This window comes from Nothobranchius furzeri, chromosome 14, assembly GCF_043380555.1.
Source record: "Nothobranchius furzeri strain GRZ-AD chromosome 14, NfurGRZ-RIMD1, whole genome shotgun sequence".
NCBI lineage: Eukaryota > Metazoa > Chordata > Actinopteri > Cyprinodontiformes > Nothobranchiidae > Nothobranchius > Nothobranchius furzeri.
The window spans coordinates 62,157,360-62,175,917 of NC_091754.1; the positions used below are offsets into that span (position 1 = coordinate 62,157,360).

General features: G+C 44.3%; 1 protein-coding gene across 2 annotated transcripts; it reads left to right on the forward strand.

Moving 5' to 3' along the window:
* Window positions 1-2,263: 2,263 nt before the first annotated feature.
* On the forward strand, window positions 2,264-15,439 carry vangl2 (VANGL planar cell polarity protein 2). 2 transcript variants are annotated; one of them, XM_015946610.3, is made up of 8 exons: window positions 2,264-4,625; window positions 4,799-5,059; window positions 6,982-7,105; window positions 7,178-7,785; window positions 9,447-9,583; window positions 11,811-11,946; window positions 13,418-13,664; window positions 14,835-15,439. In XM_015946610.3, exons 1-8 carry the CDS (start codon window positions 4,495-4,497, stop codon window positions 15,090-15,092), a joined length of 1,902 nt encoding a protein of 633 aa, XP_015802096.3. In that variant the 5' UTR covers window positions 2,264-4,494; the 3' UTR covers window positions 15,093-15,439. The 2 variants fall into 2 exon arrangements, with proteins under 2 accessions (XP_015802096.3, XP_054603552.2); XM_054747577.2 differs by having other exon boundaries at window positions 2,287-4,625; window positions 11,808-11,946.
* Window positions 15,440-18,558: the final 3,119 nt, after the last annotated feature.

Here is an 18,558-nt window from a genome sequence, read left to right on the forward strand (position 1 = left end):
GTGATTACGCAAAAAATATGGTTGCTCAAGTTTGAAAACAAGCATGTTCTGGCTTGTTACTTGACACTTGTGGTTGCCAGTTGCCCACCCTTAGAAGGTTGTGAATTTCAAATAAATATTATTCAGAAATATAAACTTGTCTGAAAGGCAAATAATTTTGTAGTTGTAGTAGTGCCGTTTCATGGTATTTTTGGGGAAAAAGCAAGAATAAAGCCAGTGTAGCTATAACATGCTAACCAAAGCTACACTGAGCTTGGAGCCAGGTAGCTAACCCGAAGCTACTGGATGTTTTCGGGCACTTTTAGCTAGAAAAATGTGGTTGAGCGACTCAAAAGTGATGCACGCATCGAATTTTGGTACCCAGGCAGCCCCACCAACACGTCTAAATTCAACCTTTGTTGACCAAGCAGTGTTATGTCAAATGACAGCGTTTCCCCCATTCAACCAGCAAAATAAAGTACAGAAATATAATACTGAAAAGAATGAAGCAGAGACTTCTTGTATGATCAGTTGGTCAATAACCACAGCTTGCCTTCTTTGTCCAAATAATTCCAAGATTAACCTCCAAACACGAACAATCAGAGGACAAGACTAACATTCAGAGGGTCTAAATGGCTGAACATCAATCAACGTGAGGCCTATCTCAGAGCTAGCCGCTAGCACAAGCTCTGATGGCTAAAGCTACCTGTCAATCAAATCAAATTATTCATAATTTAAAGCTTTCAATTCAGCTTAAAGAGAAGAGTTACAAAACAATCCACCCACTCAGAGTTGTCATGAATATAAACTAGATCTATTAAACCTAAAATGGTTTCTTGGACCAGGCTGTAAACATGTTTGTTTCTGTTGTGAAATTGGCAACTTTTAACATGGGAGTCAATAAGGATTTGCTCTTTCAGGGTTTCCCGCCAGGCTTTGCTTGGCCACCCGCCAGGCTAAGCGTCATGCCCCTCCCCTACCGTGTCCGCTGACATCAACGGCGGGTAAAACGCGTCTATTACGTTAAGAACCGCTTACTCGTCCAGTGGAAAGCCAGGGCAATTTTGAGCCTTTAGAGTTAGTTATTAATAACGTCCACTTCTGATAGCTAGTCAGGTTTTGTACTAGTATCAATCACCAGATACAAACTGTTCAATTAATGTTTTATTTATTTATTTAGTGGTTGCTTATATACCAGGGCTCTGTCATCCAGTTCGTGGTTTTTGAAGGACAAGACTCGTTTGAGAACTGAAGCATTCGAATTTTGAATAAAGATGATCAATAGTCTGCGATGGACTGGCAATCTGTCCAGGGTGTGCCCCGCCTGCTTGCCCAGACTGCTGGAGATAGGCGACCCTGCGTGAATAAGCGGGTTTAGAAAAGGGATGGATGGATGATCAGTAGTTTGAGAAATGCGTGAAAAGAGACAAACAACATCAGAGGATGAGATCTGAGGTTTCAAAAGGAATGAGAAAGCTCCTTGTGTGGAAAGTGAAACACTGAAATGGAGCAACTGAAAGCTGGTAGTTAACCTGTCTCTCTCGCTCTTGTGGCTGTTCGAGAGTTCCTCTGGAGCAGAGCTCTGATTTCCACACATCTACTGGGAAAATAAGTCTTTGGGTCATTCCATTTTTAACTTGGGTGAGAGGAGTGGCATGATGCCGGCGCTGTGAATGTATCATTCCCCAAAGCCGCACTAGATTCAGTTTGTTTTTTATTGGTAAATGGCCTGTATTTTATATAGCGCCTTCTAGAGTCCTGGAACCCCCCAAGGCGCTTTACAACACAATCAGTCATTCACCCATTCACACACACATTCACACACTGGTGGGGATGAGCTACAATGTAGCCACAGCTGCCCTGGGGCGCACTGACAGAGGCGAGACTGCCGAGCACTGGCGCCACCGGTCCCTCCGACCACCACCAGCAGGCAAGGTGGGTTAAGTGTCTTGCCCAAGGACACAACGACAGCGACAGACTGAGCGGGTCTCGAACCTGCGACCTTCCGATTGCGAGGCGAGCACTTAACTCCTGTGCCACCGTCGACCCATTATTACTGCATATGCATGGATGCTAATGGGAGTTTTATGTCTGCTGTTCCAACACATGAAGCATTATTGTTTCATAATTTATGTCTTTAAAGAACCTGTGGTTAATCAACGTCAGAACCTTTTATTTGTGCTCTTATTAGACATTTTGTTTCCAAGAACTAAAACGTTAACAGCACCAGCTTTGGAGCCACACATATGCTTTTGTTGGGGTTAGCGTTAGCAGTAGCTAAACGTTTTAGCTTCAGGTCAGTCTGGCCACCGTCCTTTGTAGCCTCAGCAGGTCTACCATTGACCCAAACATTTTTGTGTCTTGCCCTCTACGCTTGTTGGGCGGGCTTTGCACTATAGCTGCGATGGAGAAAAACTACAAAGATGGCGTCTGCTCAGGAACTGCGCTTGTTTGAAATGGCTTTGGCATCAACTTTGGACGATTTAAACTTGTGCTTTTCTTTAAGACATGAGCAGATAGAGGTACTTAAGTCATTTATTCCAAAAAAAGATGTATTTGCTTCTTCAAAAGACGAGCTGTTGACTAATTTTCATTACGCTGAGTTGTTCTTTGCTCTGATTGGTCCTTGTACTGCCCAACTGGTTGCAGAGACCGTTTGAACGAAACCCGTAATTCCACCCCGCTGCTGGGTGGTCAATAACGGCAAAACTTTGCTGCAAAGTGGAGGTGACATCAGGGAGTCTTTGGTCATTCATAAGTGTTCAGCCTGTGACGGCAATGTGGTGTGATCACGAGTTTTTCATCAGAAATGACACGATGGCGGTAGAAAGGGGGTGTGGGGCGGTCTTTACGCTGTCTTTTAGCTTAGACGTGTTTTTCCCAGATTATACACACTATCCTTCAGTTTATTTGCAACAGTAGGCTGTCCCTGTGGGCCGTCTGGTGATCTGTGCTTCAGCTCTAATGACTAGCATCAATCCAGTTTGCCGTCTCAGCTGATTCTGTTCACAAATGAGAAATGGACTCCGATGCCGGCCGGGGCTCGGCTTACATTCCACATGTGATCATGACATCATGACATTGCCCAAAGGCATGATCTTCATTCAGAAGTCAGCCATCTCGGTAATATTTCTATCAAGCTTGGCTGCACAAGCACACAATATTCCCACGTCGCCATGCTGCCTCTGTGGCGGCAGTATTGTGGCGTGTCTTTTGAAGGCAGCTAATGGCTCTCTATATAGATATATAGGATGGCTTGCCAGGCTATGCTTTCGTAGGTTTTATGTAGAAAGAGGTCAATTTCTTAAAATCGACACCTTAATGTGTTCTCAAGTGAAGGTAGGATGGAGCATGAAGAAGAAGAACCAGGGCATTGTCTGCTGTACGGCGGGAGTTGCTCTGGTCCGTGGTGGTGAAGAAGAAGCTAGGTCAAAAGTTGAAGCTCTTAAGGGTTCGTCCCATCTGTGGCATTGGAGCCCCAGCAGAGCAGCTCCTGCTCAGGAAAAGCAGCAGGCAGGCTGGCGTGTCTGCAGCACAGAGAAGATACTTGGTCGAGGGTCTGGATTCATAAAGAGCACCAGAGGCTGGTGGGTTTTCCGGTAGATGGACTGGACAGAATGCTGGTGTGAATGGAGACTTTAAGAAGGACGAACGCTGTAAATGTTAACATTTTGTGTAAACTGTATTTCTAATACTTGTTATTCTACTCCAGAAACAGAGAAGGCCCTGAGAAAGACCTAAAAACACCAAAGTGACAAACTATGACAACCAATACAACCTTCGGCCACGGTTGCGTGTCTCCGTTGTCTTACAGCATGTCCCCCTGCAGTTGTCCACGAATCACATGAAATCTTTTAGTACAAGTGAAAGTATTTGATTTTGAGGACAGACCAGCAGAAACAAGGGAGCGTGAGGAGCTCCGTTATTAAGTTAGAGCTGTTTTTAAGCACCCATGAGAAAATGACACAGTCCCGTCCAGAGGAGACACCCTGGAGACAAATGGAGAAATGTTCTCAGGATGATGTCAGACCCACAGCCGGGTGAATGGATTGTCTGCTTTTGTGTTCTGAGGCGTGTAGCTATGGGATCGGGGAGAAGGCGGAGAACGGAGTTGATGGCGTGGTTGCCGTGGTAACCGTCCCCCCTCCCTTTGTCTTTTCTCACCCCTAGACTCCCATTTATCCCCATTGTAGTTGCCAAGCCCTGTTGCTTTGGGAGACCACAGGGGACAGTTGGAGAATGTGTGTGTGTGTGTGTGTGTGTGTGTGTGTGTGTGTCACACAACTACTCGCATCAGAACGCTGTAATTCACACTAGATTGTCTACTTTTAGACAAATAAACACATTTTGTACGACGGGCCACGGCCGTGTTTGGTTTAGTTGGAAGACTTTAGAGCAGCTGTGCTGGATTGCTCAGCAGCACGTCCTCCACTCCGAGAAGCCCAGAATAGCTCGGTGCATATCTGCTTTTTATTGGCTGAAACACGCTGGGGACCAAGTTGTTTGAGGTTCCTCATGAAAAAGGAAAAGTCCCTGAAGGTGGGAGAATGGGCTCGGCTATGTCCTGAGCTGCACACAAACTTTCAACACAGCAGCGGGTGCCAACATTTCAACAATGCCGTCTCTCTTCTTGTTGCTGCTGCTTGGTATGTGCCCCTTTTCAGACCATTTTCCTTGTCTCACATGACAAATTATCCTCTTCCTTCCCTCCCTCACCTCGTTTTTCATCTCTTCCCTCTCCTTTAACACAGTCACCCTCTGCCCTTTCACGGGCCAATCACGTTTAGACCTCATCTCTAACTTGGTCGTCTACTTTCAGTCTTCTTTTCTTTCTCCAGATCTCCAAGATAGAGTCCTTCAGGAGTAAAGTGGACCTGCTACGTCTACCTTTGACCCTTTCTTCCAAGTCCATCAGCAAACGCAAGAGCCAGTTGGGTGTAGTCTGGGCAAAGGGCGGCGGCTCGGGTTCAGGAGTAGCACAGAAACTCCGCCCACCGCTGGCCTCCGACATGGACAACGAGTCAACGTACTCGGGCTACTCCTACAAGTCTTCCCACTCACGAAGTTCCCGGAAACACAGGTAAGGGTTCAGTTGTGTTTTTGCCAAAGATCGAGAAGATCTTGTAGGATTTGTTCATTCAGTTGTTTGGTTCAAAGCTGCAAGGAATAAAACCCGCCATGACAGAATAAAAGGAACGCTATAACGGTTCTTTAATTCCTAATAATCAAAAATGTAGTTATGGATTTGTTGCCTCACTGAGGCCTAACCCAACGTCTCTACATGTGTTTATGCAGTAACAGATATACCACACTCCAGCTATCAGTCTTTTTACTGTTATTATAATAATAATAATAATAATAATAATAAGTGATCACATTTATATAGTGCTTTTCTCAGAACACTGCTGGTGATGGTAGGATACCGTGTAGCCACATCCTCCCTGGGCACATTGTTTGGAATTCCAGCATGTCCACTCCTTTCTCACCTCTGATTGGCTGGAAGGGCTCTCCTACGATTGGCTATTTCATGTAAGAGGAAACAGTTTTCCTGCGCTGCAGGTTTTTAAGTTTTAACTCCTCGCTATTATAAACATCCTTTCTTGTTTTGCAGCAAACATAAAACCTAAAAGAACCTGAAAAACGTCGAATGTGAACTTGTAATACATCCTGTTGCATTTTATCACGCTGTAGACTGACTTTACATCTGCTGGCTCTATTAGGGTTACCTTATTACTTAATCATTAGGCTATCCTAAGTCCACTCTCACAGGTTAAGGCTGTTTACAAGTTAGAGCACATCTCACGATCAGATTAAATGCATGTCATTTAATCAAAAATTAGGGTAAAGCTGATTATTATTTAAACCTATTTTTCACCAGTTTTCATTCTAGAGAAGAAACGGACCTGATGCACTCAGCTGGGCAGGATAGGGCAGTTTTATTAAACTTCACACCCAGGTAGGCACATTGAGAGCCAAGAGATATAAAGTAAGTCCAACAGTTTGATAAATGCAACAAGATTATGAATTCACATTTTACGTATTTCAGTTTTTTATGAAACATAAAGTTTAGCAAACCAGGACAGAATGGTTGTTATAGCGCTAAGTTCACCTTTTCTTTACAAAACACTGCAAAACCGCTTTCTGCTGGAGGCAGAAGGACGGTCAGCGCTTAGCGAGGACAGCCGGTTTGCTGCTAAATGAAACAGCCAATCGTAGTAGAGCCTTTCTAACCAATCAGAGGCGAGAAAGGCTGGATCTTCCTTGGACATCGGCCTCTCTGACCACCACCAACACGGGCAAGTTGGGTGAGGTGTCTTGCCCAAGGACACAACAGCAGAATATTCCCACTGGGAGCTGGAATTGAACCTGCAATCCTCTGATTTTGAGGCAACCTGCTCTGCTTCCTGAGCTCCTGCTGCCCTGCTAACATGTAAACAACAGAGTAGATGGGTGTAGGTGATGACTTGGCCACAAGATGTCACCACATCAATCTCAATCTTGGGCCTTCACAGCAAGGTGTCATTATACACTTAAACTCACACACACACACACACACACACACACACACACACACACACACTGATGAAAGGAAACAAAATCTAATATATTTTTTGCTTTTCCAGATAAAAATATGAAAACGAATGATTTTAAACCTGTTAGCCATTCTCTCTCTTTCTTTTTATTTATTTTGCCATTTTATATTTCCTTCATATAAAAGTATTATGAGAATACTTTTCACTAAATCATTTGGTTCGCATGTGTGTCTATTTTGATTTGACATTTTCTAAACTTGTTAATCCCTATTTTCTAAATGAAAATCCCAACGTCGTCGCGTCCTACAGGTTAAAGGATGCTAGCATTGGCAGTAAAACCATCGCCTTGCTTTTCTTTGTCTGCTTTTACTCAAAAATTGGGATTAATTAAGAACTAAATGTTTCATGTAAAATACACGTTTTCACCACTGCTCCTGACGTTCACCTTTTTATCCTGATGTTTCTCCAGAGAGAGAAGAGATAAGCATCGCTCCAAGAGTCGGGATGGAGCTACTTGTGGAGACAAGTCCGTGGTCATCCAGGTCCCAGGAGAGCCGCTGCTGGATGCAGAGTCCACCGTAGCTGATGAGAGGGTCAGAGGTTCTTCTACCTTTTAGTTTGTTTTCTCATCTTACCTCAGTGTCTCTGCTCTCCTCCTTCTGCAGGACGATAACTGGGGGGAGACCACCACTGTGGTTACAGGGACCTCTGTGGACAGCATCTCCAATGAAGACCTGACCCGCATCTCTAAGGACTTGGAGGACTCCCTACCCCTCGACTGTCACCGCTACGTCAGCCCAGTTCTGGGAGCCACGTTGGGGCTCCTCTCTGTGGTCACTCCTCTGGCCTTCTTGGCCCTCCCACAGCTCCTCTGGCGGGATACCCTGGACCCCTGTGGGACGCCCTGTGAGGGTCTTTACATTTCTCTGGCCTTCAAGCTCCTCATCCTCCTCATTTCCACATGGGCGCTGTTCCTACGCCCTTCCCGAGCCACGCTGCCACGCTTCTTTGTCTTCCGCTGCCTGCTGCTAGCACTTGTGTTTCTTTTTGTGGCATCTTATTGGCTCTTCTATGGAGTGCGGGTGTTGGAGCCCAGGGAGACGGACTACAGAGGGATCGTGGGGTACGCCGCATCTTTGGTGGATGCGTTGCTCTTCATTCAGTACCTCTCCCTGGTGTTGTTGGAAGTGCGACACCTGCAGCCCGCTTTCTGTCTGAAAGTTGTCAGGACCACCGATGGAGTGAGCCACTTCTATAACGTGGGTCATCTCAGGTCAGTGCATTGGCCACATTATTTACTTGTTATCAACAAACTTCTACAAACGCATGTTGGATTTTATGTAGAATAAACAAATACACATAAAAGTCAACTCCAGGCAGCACGGTAAAAACGTTGTTCACAACCTTTGCAGAAGTATTTGGTGAACAAGGCTCCAACGGTGTAGAGGCATTTATTATTCAGGAGCAGCAAGATCAAACGAACCATGAGTTCTAGGGATGTAAGAAAATATCGATAAGGCAATATATCGTGATATTTTTTCCAGCAATATCATACCGATATTCAAAAGCCGTGTATCGGAAATATCGATATGGCAATATATCGTGATTTTTTTTCCTGTGAATATTACATCGATATTCAAAAGCCGTGTATCTAATTCTTGAAAGAATTTACATGCAAACATTTTGTGTATTTTCTTTTCGTTTTGTGCATTTCAGTCGCCACCCGCTAGTTGGCAGCAGTGTGCAACAAGTTTTGTTTCCACCATTGAAATGTAAATCCCTCCCTCATGGTTCAGATGCCTCATGTTAAACATGTTACGTATCAGTTTGGACTGTTTACTGAACATTCTTACAATAAATTCAGTAAAATAAATTGCTTGTAACGTCTGACTGAATGTATCGCAATATATCGTGATATATCGTATCGTCTCCCCTGTATCGTGATGTGTATCGTTTTGCCAGAATTTCTAAAATACACATCCCTGATGAGTTCCCAGTGAAAAGTCATCCAACACCTTCGATTAAACCGATGTCAAAAACAACAAGTTCTTGTCACCTACTCAGCTGGAGACCGAGGGTTTCAATTCTGCTCACAGTTGACCCAAAACGCTGTTTAGTAATATTTTCAGTGTATATAGACAAGCCATGCTAGAGCCGTAAAGACGACAAAACCTGTACAGACTGAAAGTTGTCCTACATAACAACGATTCTGTGGGAGAGTTCATCCTGCTAGCTATATGGTAAACGGCCTGCATTTGATATAGCGCCTTCTAGAGTCCTGGAACCCCCCAAGGCCCTTTACAACACAATCAAACATTCACACACACATTCACACACTGCTGGGCATGAGCTACAATGTAGCCACAGCTGCCCTGGGGCGCACTGACAGAGGCGAGGCTGCCGAGCACAGGCGCCACCGGTCCCTCCAACCACCACCAGCGGGAAAGAAGGGTTAAGTGTCTTGCCCGAGGACACAACAGCAGCAACGAACTGAGCGGGGCTCGAACCTGCAACCTTCCGATTACAGGGCAAGCACTTAACTCCTGTGCCACCGTCGCCCCAGGTATGAAGGCCATTTCTGTGTTTATTACATCAAAATAGCGAACGTTTACAAGATTTGTGCAAAAGTGCTATGTCACCATTTAAAGCTTTGCAATAACATGACGGGGATTTCCAAACAGATGCTTGGCGACCGATCCAAGGATGAGCTCTCTCTACATGTGGTTGTTTAGGATTGACGCCACACGTAACTGAATACTGTTAGTTGTGCTATAAAATGTTTAGCCCGGCTCAGGTTGGTGCACACACACATTTTACTACCTTCTGTCGTTTGTGGTTGTTCCCCACTTCCTTCCTAGTAAAATTGTGGTTTTGGCGCCGTGTTTCTGCTGGTAGAAGTTGCCACATTTCTTCCTGTTTTTTGTTACGATGCAGTATTCAACGGGCAGCAGTGTGGATCCTGGATCAGTATTATAGTGACTTCCCCGTCTATAATCCTGCTCTGCTCAACCTCCCCAAGTCCATCCTCACCAAGAAGATGTCCTCCTTCAAAGTCTACAACCTGGAGGAAGGTATTCATCTCGTGTCGACAACGGTTGCTGCCACACATGACTGGCTACGTGAAAAGTGATGAGTTGTTACAGAAACACAAAGTTATCCATGTGAACCACCCAATCTCACCTCTCTTTGAATCCTCTCATCTGGTATTGAGGACCAGTCAGTGACCACCTGTCTGTCTGTTACAGGTCACAGATGATGTCATTTGTAGTTGTTTTGTCTCAGTTATCTCATTTCTGGTTCTGATGAAGTGGAGCAGTGCATGGAGGAGGAATGTCGCCCATCCTTCTCACTGACCTAAGATTAGCTGTATAAAATTAGACTCAAGGTCAGACCTTTGCACCTGTTTTCAAAATTTTAGAAATATTATATAAAAAGACATGTTTAGTTGTTTTGAATAGTAAATCAGTTGTTCATGTTTTTCTGCTCCAAAGCAGGAATCAGATAGCCTGGCAAGCCAGACTACACATGTGAATTTATACCTTGCAAAGCAAGAATTTGGTCCAGTTCACTAGGCTAGGAATCAGATGAAGTGAGAATAAAGTCCCTTCCTTTCGGATGAAAGTCCCGCCACAACGTAATAAAGTTTTAGCCTGGCAAGCCAGACTAAGTAAATATATTATTTAGTCTGGCAACGCTCCATTGACGGCTCTCGGTGGTGGGGCGTGTTCTACCGTTGTCTTTCAAACAATCTCTGCATGCTACTGGACAATGAACAACGTGACACACTCACCGCAACGGATGTTGGTAAACGAGGCGGTCCGCTGTTGATGAAGGTGAAAATACATCCTTTTTTCTAAAAAAATAACTTAAATACATCTATCTGCTCCTGATTTTAATAAAGCCCAAGTCCAAATAGTCCAAAATGGCGTAAAAGCTGTTTCAAACGAGATGTCGCCATCTTGTTCCACTTTGTTGCATCATCCCGCCCACCAGACAAATAGATGGCCCTGATTGGCCCACAAAGCGGATAAAGCGATATGATTGGCCCACCATTATGGGCCACTCACAGCTCTCTATGTGTTTGAAACCCCTCTAGAGAGCTGTGATTGGTCAGCCAGGATGCTGCTTAGGGGCTGCGGAGGTTCCAATGGAGCGTTCCTAGACCAAACTTTGCAAACCTTGGTGTCATCTTTGATGAACACATGAATTTCGACAAACAGATATATGCGAGTCAAGTCAAGTTTTTGTCCACTTAGGGCTGTTTCCAGGCTGAAACAATTTTTAAACCGCTCGGACCTGGAAAATGTCAGTCATGCCCTTATAAGTTCACGCATTGATTACTGCAATGCCCTGTATGTCGGTTTATCCAAGTCCTCCATCGCTCGTCTTCAACTAGTCCAAAAATTCTGCAGCCCGTCTCCTCACTAACATACCTAGGCGGAGCCATAATACTCCCATTCTCTTAGAACTGCACTGGCTTCCTGTGTTTTTCAGAAGACAATTCAAAAGCATCACGTTCACAAGTATCCATGGCCTAGGTCCAGCCTATCGCTCTGACTCCTCTTCCATACGTCGGCTAACACGGTCCACTAGGTCAACGGCAAAACTTTTTCTTCAAGTCCCTCGATCTAGATACAAGCACTTGCGCTGGTTTTATGTAATATCTTTTATTGTTATGTCCTGTAAAGCACGTTGGTCACCTTCCATGGATGACGAAATTGCTATACAAATAAACTTGACTGATTGATTGATTGAAAGCAAGAATTTGGTCTAGTTTGGTAAAGTTTAGCAAATGGTTGGTACAGGGTGAGGTATTAAGAACACAGTTGGGTTTCTGTTATACGTAATAAGTCAATCATGGTTTTGAGAGTCCACAAAACTCCTAAAGACATGTTGTGATGATTTATCCTTGGAGTGGCAGCACTTAGGGTCACTGGCAGCCTAGTCGTAACTCAGGGTCCATGTGCAGATTGATTTTTAAGAATTCAGCCTAATGTCCACGCTGCAACCTCATCACACCATCATAATTTCTGGAGCATTGCTGCATTCTGACATTGTCCAAGCAAGTTGTGTCATTGATGTGATTGTGGGTGTCCGTGGACTGGACTTTATGAATGCATGAATCACACATGAAGGTACAGGAGAGAAATTAGGTGACATGGAACATTCGCTCTAAAGCAAGTCAGGACGGGCATGCTGAAGTACTTATGAGTGAAAGAGTTCAAAATCATCAGGTCATAACGAACAAACCTGTTAAATGTTCAATACTTCACCACACCTCTTTGTTTCTATTAGCAGATAACGGCACCAACAACTCCACAAGCCAGTCCAGAGCCATGATTGCAGCCTCCGCTCGGAAAAGAGACAATTCCCATAACGAGTACTACTATGAGGAGGCAGAGGTGGAGCGGAGGGTTCGCAAACGCAAGGCCAGGTAGGAGCTGTCCCACACACACCGAGAATTCTCTAGAAACTCACCGTATGATAGAACTCAGTTGATTTTCTAGTCCTGACACTTATGGGGGAGATTACCATAAGCCAACCAGAACACGTGTCTCATCTGGGACTCGAAAAGGGATTTTGAAAGCTAATTTGGACGATGGAAGATGGGACACCATGTCAAGCAGATTATAATAACATTGAGACAGATTACACATGAACTAGAGCCCTGCACGGGCCTACAGTCTGAGCCCGTGTCCGGCCCGGACCGAGGGGGTGGAGCCCCAGCCCGACGCGGTCCGAGAAGGTTTTCAGGATTCTCTGACCCGAGCCGAGCCCGACTTTTTTTTAACCTTTCATGATGTTTTAGCGTGATAGAATGCTCAGCGTTCTAATTATCTGTGGGAAGCGTTCTGCAGTTAAAAAAAAATTAAAAAGAAAAAAGAAAGAAAAACAGCATCAATGCAGCTTTTTTCTAACAGAGCGTATTTTTCGAGCGGCAGATGAAATTTATCAACACTATATTAATTGGATGCGTTTGTAAATTTAATCTGCTCTGAAAACGCGCTCTTGTGCAATTAGAAAAAAAGCAGCGTTCTAATTTTCTAACTGCAGAGCGGCAGATTAAATAAACGCCCCCAGTTATTATAGCGTTTGTAAATCTAATCTGTCGCTCTGAAAATGCGCTCTGCAGTTAGAAAACAAACCAGCGATGAATGCTGTATTTTTATAACTGCAGAGCGAATTTATTCACAGAAAATAGAACGCTGCCATTTTCATGAGAATAAAGGAATGGTTTCTGACATCAGAGTGGACATAAAATGGCATGTTAGAATAGGGGCACATGTTTCAATCAGCAGTTTGAGAATTTGTTTATATAGGCGCGTTTATAAACCACACACACCTTAACTGAGTTAACGGTGCGTGAGAAGCAGGCAGGTGCTGCTGCGTTGTTTCAGTTTTTTTTATGAATTCGATTAAAAATAAAGGCGACCGGCCCGTGTCCGAGGTAATAACACAGTCGTTGGCCCGAAGCCCGGCCCTCGGGTCGTCGGGCCGGGCCGACCCGCAGGCTTCAGTGCAGGGCTCTAATATGAACCCTATAAAATGGCTTCTTTTACTCCAGCTGCTGTAAAAAAAGAGTTGATACTCACCAATGGGATGAGAGTCTTGACTATACGTAATCTCTCCAGGGAATCCTGGCCTATCCAAGGTGGACATATCTGAATCTCCTCCTTACGTAGAGGTCTTTGCAGTGGCTGTCCTCTCAGTGTCCAGAAGAGGGAGCCCTGGCACTCTGGCTGCACTTAGAAACTCATCAGTTGGTCACTGTTCCAGATATTAATGGAAAGTTTTAAAGAATGACAGATCCATCCTTTTTATTAGTTTGTGCTTTTCAGTCGAAACGTCTATTCAACGAGACGCATTTAAATAGATGTAATTTATGCTGTCTGGTGTCCCGACAGACTAGTGGTGGCGGTAGAAGAAGCCTTCACCCACATTAAACGTCACCAGGTGGACGAGTCACCTACTCCCGCCACCAAACATCCACGGGAGGTGATGGACCCTCGGGAGGCCGCCCAGGCCATATTCGCCCCCATGGCACGGGCCATGCAGAAGTACCTCCGGGCCACCAGGCAGCAGTCGTACCACAGCATGCAGAGCATCATCAATCATCTGCAGTTCTGTATTACCCACAACATGACCCCCAAGGTAGGGTTTGCTTTTCTTGAAATAAATAAGCAGAAAACAAAATAATATTTGATGTGGGAAGAACTGAGTCCGATCTTTCACAGCTGATGGATGTTGTTAAAACCTTAAGAGGTTATGGATTAGATGCACGTCCACAGCTGGATAGATTTTGGAGTCACAGCTGTTTGGCATTAGCAAACACAACTTTAACTCGCCTTAAAAAATAAACAGGGTATCCGCGGGTCCTTAAAAAGTCTTAAATTTGCTTTTCCAAATTTAAGGCCTTAAAAATCCTTAAAAATAACAAATAATCCTTAAATACAGTTTCCAAAGGTCTTAAATTACCAAAGACCCAATAAACAAGATTCTTTTATTTTTGTCAAATTTTCTTGAATTTCTAGTTGGTGTTCAGCATTTTTTGTGTGTGTGACGTTGGCGTAAGCGGAACCGTACACGTTCAGCTGGTTGTGAAAGGGGGCTATTTTTAGATGAGCACATTAGCTGGTTAAGCCAGTGGGAGCTTGCGCCATGGGGAAGTGCAAGTTTAATGGTAACTGGATGGCTAATCCCACGTTCGCGACATGGTTAGCACCGGTTCCAGGCAATAGCTGGAAATTATAGCTTAAATTTAATTTTAAAAATAGCTTAAATTTGGTCAAAGTGGCCTTAAAAAAGGTCTTAAAAAGTCTTTAATTCGGCTCCCTTAAACCTGCAGATACCCTGAATAAAGCAGACGTGCCCTGACCACATTGTTATTTTAAGGATTTCACCCAAAGATTTCTCAACATAAAATGATTTGAGTTTAAAACTTTGGTATGAATTTGAAAGAAGGGCGGGTATTTCAATTGGGTTATTTTTTAGCTTTAAATTCATATTTATTCAAATAAAATTTGAAGGATCAGGACTTTAATAAATGGGTTCTTTAAAATTCAAGACATTTAGTCATTATTAGTCGGTGTGAAGTTTCTGCAGAAGTCCAAATTTTTACATTATTAAAACATCACCTATCAGCCTTTTACTAAGACCTCTGTCACTTTAAAAGGATCGGTTCTGTCCTCAGAGCTGCGTTTATATGTAATCACACATTTGGTACCTAAAAAACAGCATGATGATAGAGCTTTCTGATTAGATTCCTGTACCAGGCTTTAACCGGGTCAGTGGACCTGCTGACGGCCTTTCTTCTCCCTTCAGGCCTTCCTGGAGCGTTATCTCAACCCAGGCCCCACCCTTCAGTACTTGGACAACAACAGGGGGCGCCAGTGGACACTAGTGAGTGAGGAGCCAGTGACAGCCTCCCTCCGTCATGGTCAGGTCTTCAGCCTGAAACGCCTTGACTTCTCCCTGGTCGTCACGGTAACGCCCCTCCCCTTCCTGCGCGTGGGCGAGGAGTTTATCGACCCCAAAAGCCACAAGTTTGTCATGAAGCTTCAGTCTGAGACATCGGTGTAGGCTGGAGGAAGTTGGTTAGTCAAAGATACTAATCCTGCAGGGCGTTGTTTTTCTTGTCGACTGTTTTAGTATGAAGCTATTTTACATGATGAATGACTGATGACAAACGTGGCCAGCGAGGATTATGTGTTTATCACCAAGCTGTTTGGGCAATGTAGGACCAGAAATACTCACTCATGGTTCTGATTGGTTCAGGGAAGAAAAAAGAGAAGCTGACTGTTTGTGATAATGTGCTGGGCGCTTCCTCTTCCGCCCAGAGTCAAAGACTTAAAAAACGTTGTTGTATGGACTGTGGCTAGAAACAAAAGCTCTCCAAAGTTCACATTAAACACTGGATTCTTGTTTTATTTGATGTCATGTTTGCTTCTTTATATTTTTTACAATTTAAGATGATCAGTGATGTGTGAAGAAGCTGCTTCTGCTTTTATCATGTGAAGCCTCATTTTGTCACAACTGTTCTTATTTCCTCTTTCACTTTTAGCTTGTGACTCAGTTAGCATAACCGTAAAAGCAGTACTTGGAAATCACCTCTTCCTAAGCCCCCTTGATCTTTACTAACCTTTCCATCTGCTTTTGCTGCTCTGAGTCAGAGTAGACAACATTTTAATGTTTAACATTCATACGTACTAGTGGGAGCCTCTGATTGGCGGGTATAATCAACCAGCGGCGGCTTCCCACGTACAAGAGTCATTAGGAATCTGGATGCAGCGCGGACCGTGGCAGAGCTGCAGCAGCAGCACGAGGACCGTCCATGAACGCTCCTGGATGGGAGAGGAGCCCACAGCAGCGCTGCTGCTCCATGAGAAGAGGAAGCTGCGTGCTTCATGTCCGAGTCTCCCAAAAGCAGCACTTTTGTTTACTTATTTGTGGTGGTTCGGAACAACACCACGGACTTCTCCATTAGGCAGACGCCACCCAGCTCAGGCCAACTTGACCAAAGTTTTAATGGGCCAGGAAACAACCAGAACTAAAAACTTGGAAAAAGCCCAAAACTCACGAAGTATCCAAGTTAGTAACTGTTCAGAGCAGAGCACATTCAGGATTAAGACGTCCTGTAAAAACACACACAATAAAATAAACATGATGTTCCCTTTTCTACTATGAAGAGACAATTTCTGTGTTCCCGTATTATCCGGACTATAAGCCGCTACTTTTTCTCACGCTTTGAACCACGCGGCTTATAATGAGGTGCGGCTTTAGTCAACGAGAAAGGATGGATGCTGGAAAGTCTAATGAAGGAATGGTTAAAGGAGCGCTACGGAAAGCGCCCGGGAGGATTTTTTTCACAGTAAAACGGCGCTGCTTGTTTTCCCAGCTTCACTCCGGGATGATGACAGCGACACTGGCATCGCCACAGAAAAGGTATGTGACGAAGCTCTTCTGAGGCTGTTCAACTCCGACAGTGAAGAACACTGAAGGACGATGAATAAACTAATCAATAACTTTTCTGTTTTGTTTGATACTGATCCGTTCAGTTAAACTACATTTTCAATTTAGCAGATATCTGCGGCTTTTAGCCCGGTGCGGCTTATATTGAGGTGCGCTCTATAGTCCGGATATTACGGTAAATAAATGATCCAGAGGAACTGTTTACCGCTTAGTAGTGAATTCATCTCTGATATTCAGGTGAGAAAAACTACTATAGGTAGTACCGACCAGTTCATACCACCACATTCTTCTAGAGCAGGGATTCCCAAAGTGTGGTGCGCGAGCTGCCGCTAGGGGGTGTGCGAGGTGAAAAGTGTAATGGCTGCGGAGCTCAGAGAAGTCTGTCATATGTCACCATTAGCGTAGAAACTCATTTGTGGGTGGGCCTAAGAAAAAGTAAGTGGGCACAATAAATGTAATTGAAAACAAGTATATTTTTGCGCGTGTGTGTCCTCCACATGTGCCCTAACTTCATAATAACAATGCGCCGAGCTTCAGCACTCTGGCCTGCGCACGCCGATATGTTCCGTATTTGATAATTTTTAACGGTGTTGGAGGAATCTGAAGGTGGCGAGTCATTCTGGCAGATTGTAATTAACACCTGTCTCATGCAGGTGTTCTGACATTGTAAACCTCACACACAGAACATTGTGGATGTAACTAAATAAATCAAGAAATGATTCCCATTCAGGCTATTAACAGCGCGCTGACGATCTGAAGTTCAGAGTGCGTCTGTCAGAGGTCAGACGTGTTCCAGCTGAACCACGGCTCACGGGTGCACAAGTGAGCACATCTGGGCTGGGCAGAAGGAATTTTACAACATTGGTTTAAATAGCGCAAGACGCGGTGACTTGAGCGGCTGTGCCGCGCGCACGCGCACACACACGCACACAGATTCAATAAGCTCACACGCTGCTTTAACTCCGGCGCGCCGTCAGACTGAAGGCAGAAATGAACGCTGCCTCCACCGTGATAAAAACTTTTAAGATGTTATTTTTCATTCAAGGTCAAATTAAGATATTAGCTTCTGGGATGAGTCGGGTCCGCTCCAGCCAGTGACTCCTCATGAACCTCACCACATCTCATGTTACTGCAGCATATGTTATTCCGGTCAGCATGACAGCGGATCGCAGATTCAGCCACACCATGAAACAGCAATAAGTCGGTCTGAGGTAAAAGTGAACATCATGGTTATATCTTGTCCCCTATAGACATTTGATTACGCACGAGTAGGTGATCAGCTCAGGTTTACGCAGAGCAGAAGGAAGGAGAGCGCTCTGGCCGCACAGGTTAAACATTCCTACTTTAAGAAAACCGTTAAATTGCATTGTTTATGTGCTACCTGGACACTCTAAATATTTATTTAAAATTAAATCAACGGAAATTGTAATGGTATCGAATGTTTATTAATTACTATTTAAAAAATGAAAGTGATAGGGAATTTTTTTAACCCTCTCTGTTTAGCTTGACATCTGAGAGAGAGAGAGAGAGAGAGAGAGAGAGAGAGAGAGAGAGAGAGAGAGATGTCCCGATGTGGGGGCTGGGGGGGGGGGTCGACATGGTCAGGACATAGAAGGGGGTGCGCGGCTAAATAAGTTTGGGAACCGCTGTTCTAGAGGTACAAAACAGTATCCATGTGTTTGATACTGATCCGTTCAGTTAAACTACATTTTCAATTTAGCAGATATCTGCAGCTTACTGATGGGTAAAACCATGAGACCAACAGTGAGAAGCTAGACTGCTATAAAGTGTACTATAATAGATGAAATCATCTTTCCTGTGGTGGCTGACAGCTGCGAAGCAGAAAGGGGTGAGCCTAACCACAAAGGTCAGGATACGAGGTGATAACTGAAAACACGAGAGAATTAAAAGTTTCCACACAACGTGGTTCACAAAATCCATGTTTCTAAAAAACATAAAAAAAAAAAAAAACAAGATTGTACTATTATTATTACTACCATTTTAAATAAAATGTTTATGAGTCACCAGGTGCAGCTCACAATGGGAAGTTTCTGCAGTTCTTCTTTTTTGTGTCCGT

What these genes read in the sequence shown, in the direction of transcription:
- vangl2 (XM_054747577.2), top strand. Translation starts at nt 4,495, where the DNA reads ATGAAAAAGGAAAAGTCCCTGAAGGTGGGAGAATGGGCTCGGCTATGT. An exon ending in TATAACGTGGGTCATCTCAG is followed by an intron (nt 7,786 to 9,446) that starts GTCAGTGCATTG and finishes GTTACGATGCAG; the next exon opens with TATTCAACGGGCAGCAGTGT. An exon ending in AGTCTACAACCTGGAGGAAG is followed by an intron (nt 9,584 to 11,807) that starts GTATTCATCTCG and finishes TGTTTCTATTAG; the next exon opens with CAGATAACGGCACCAACAAC.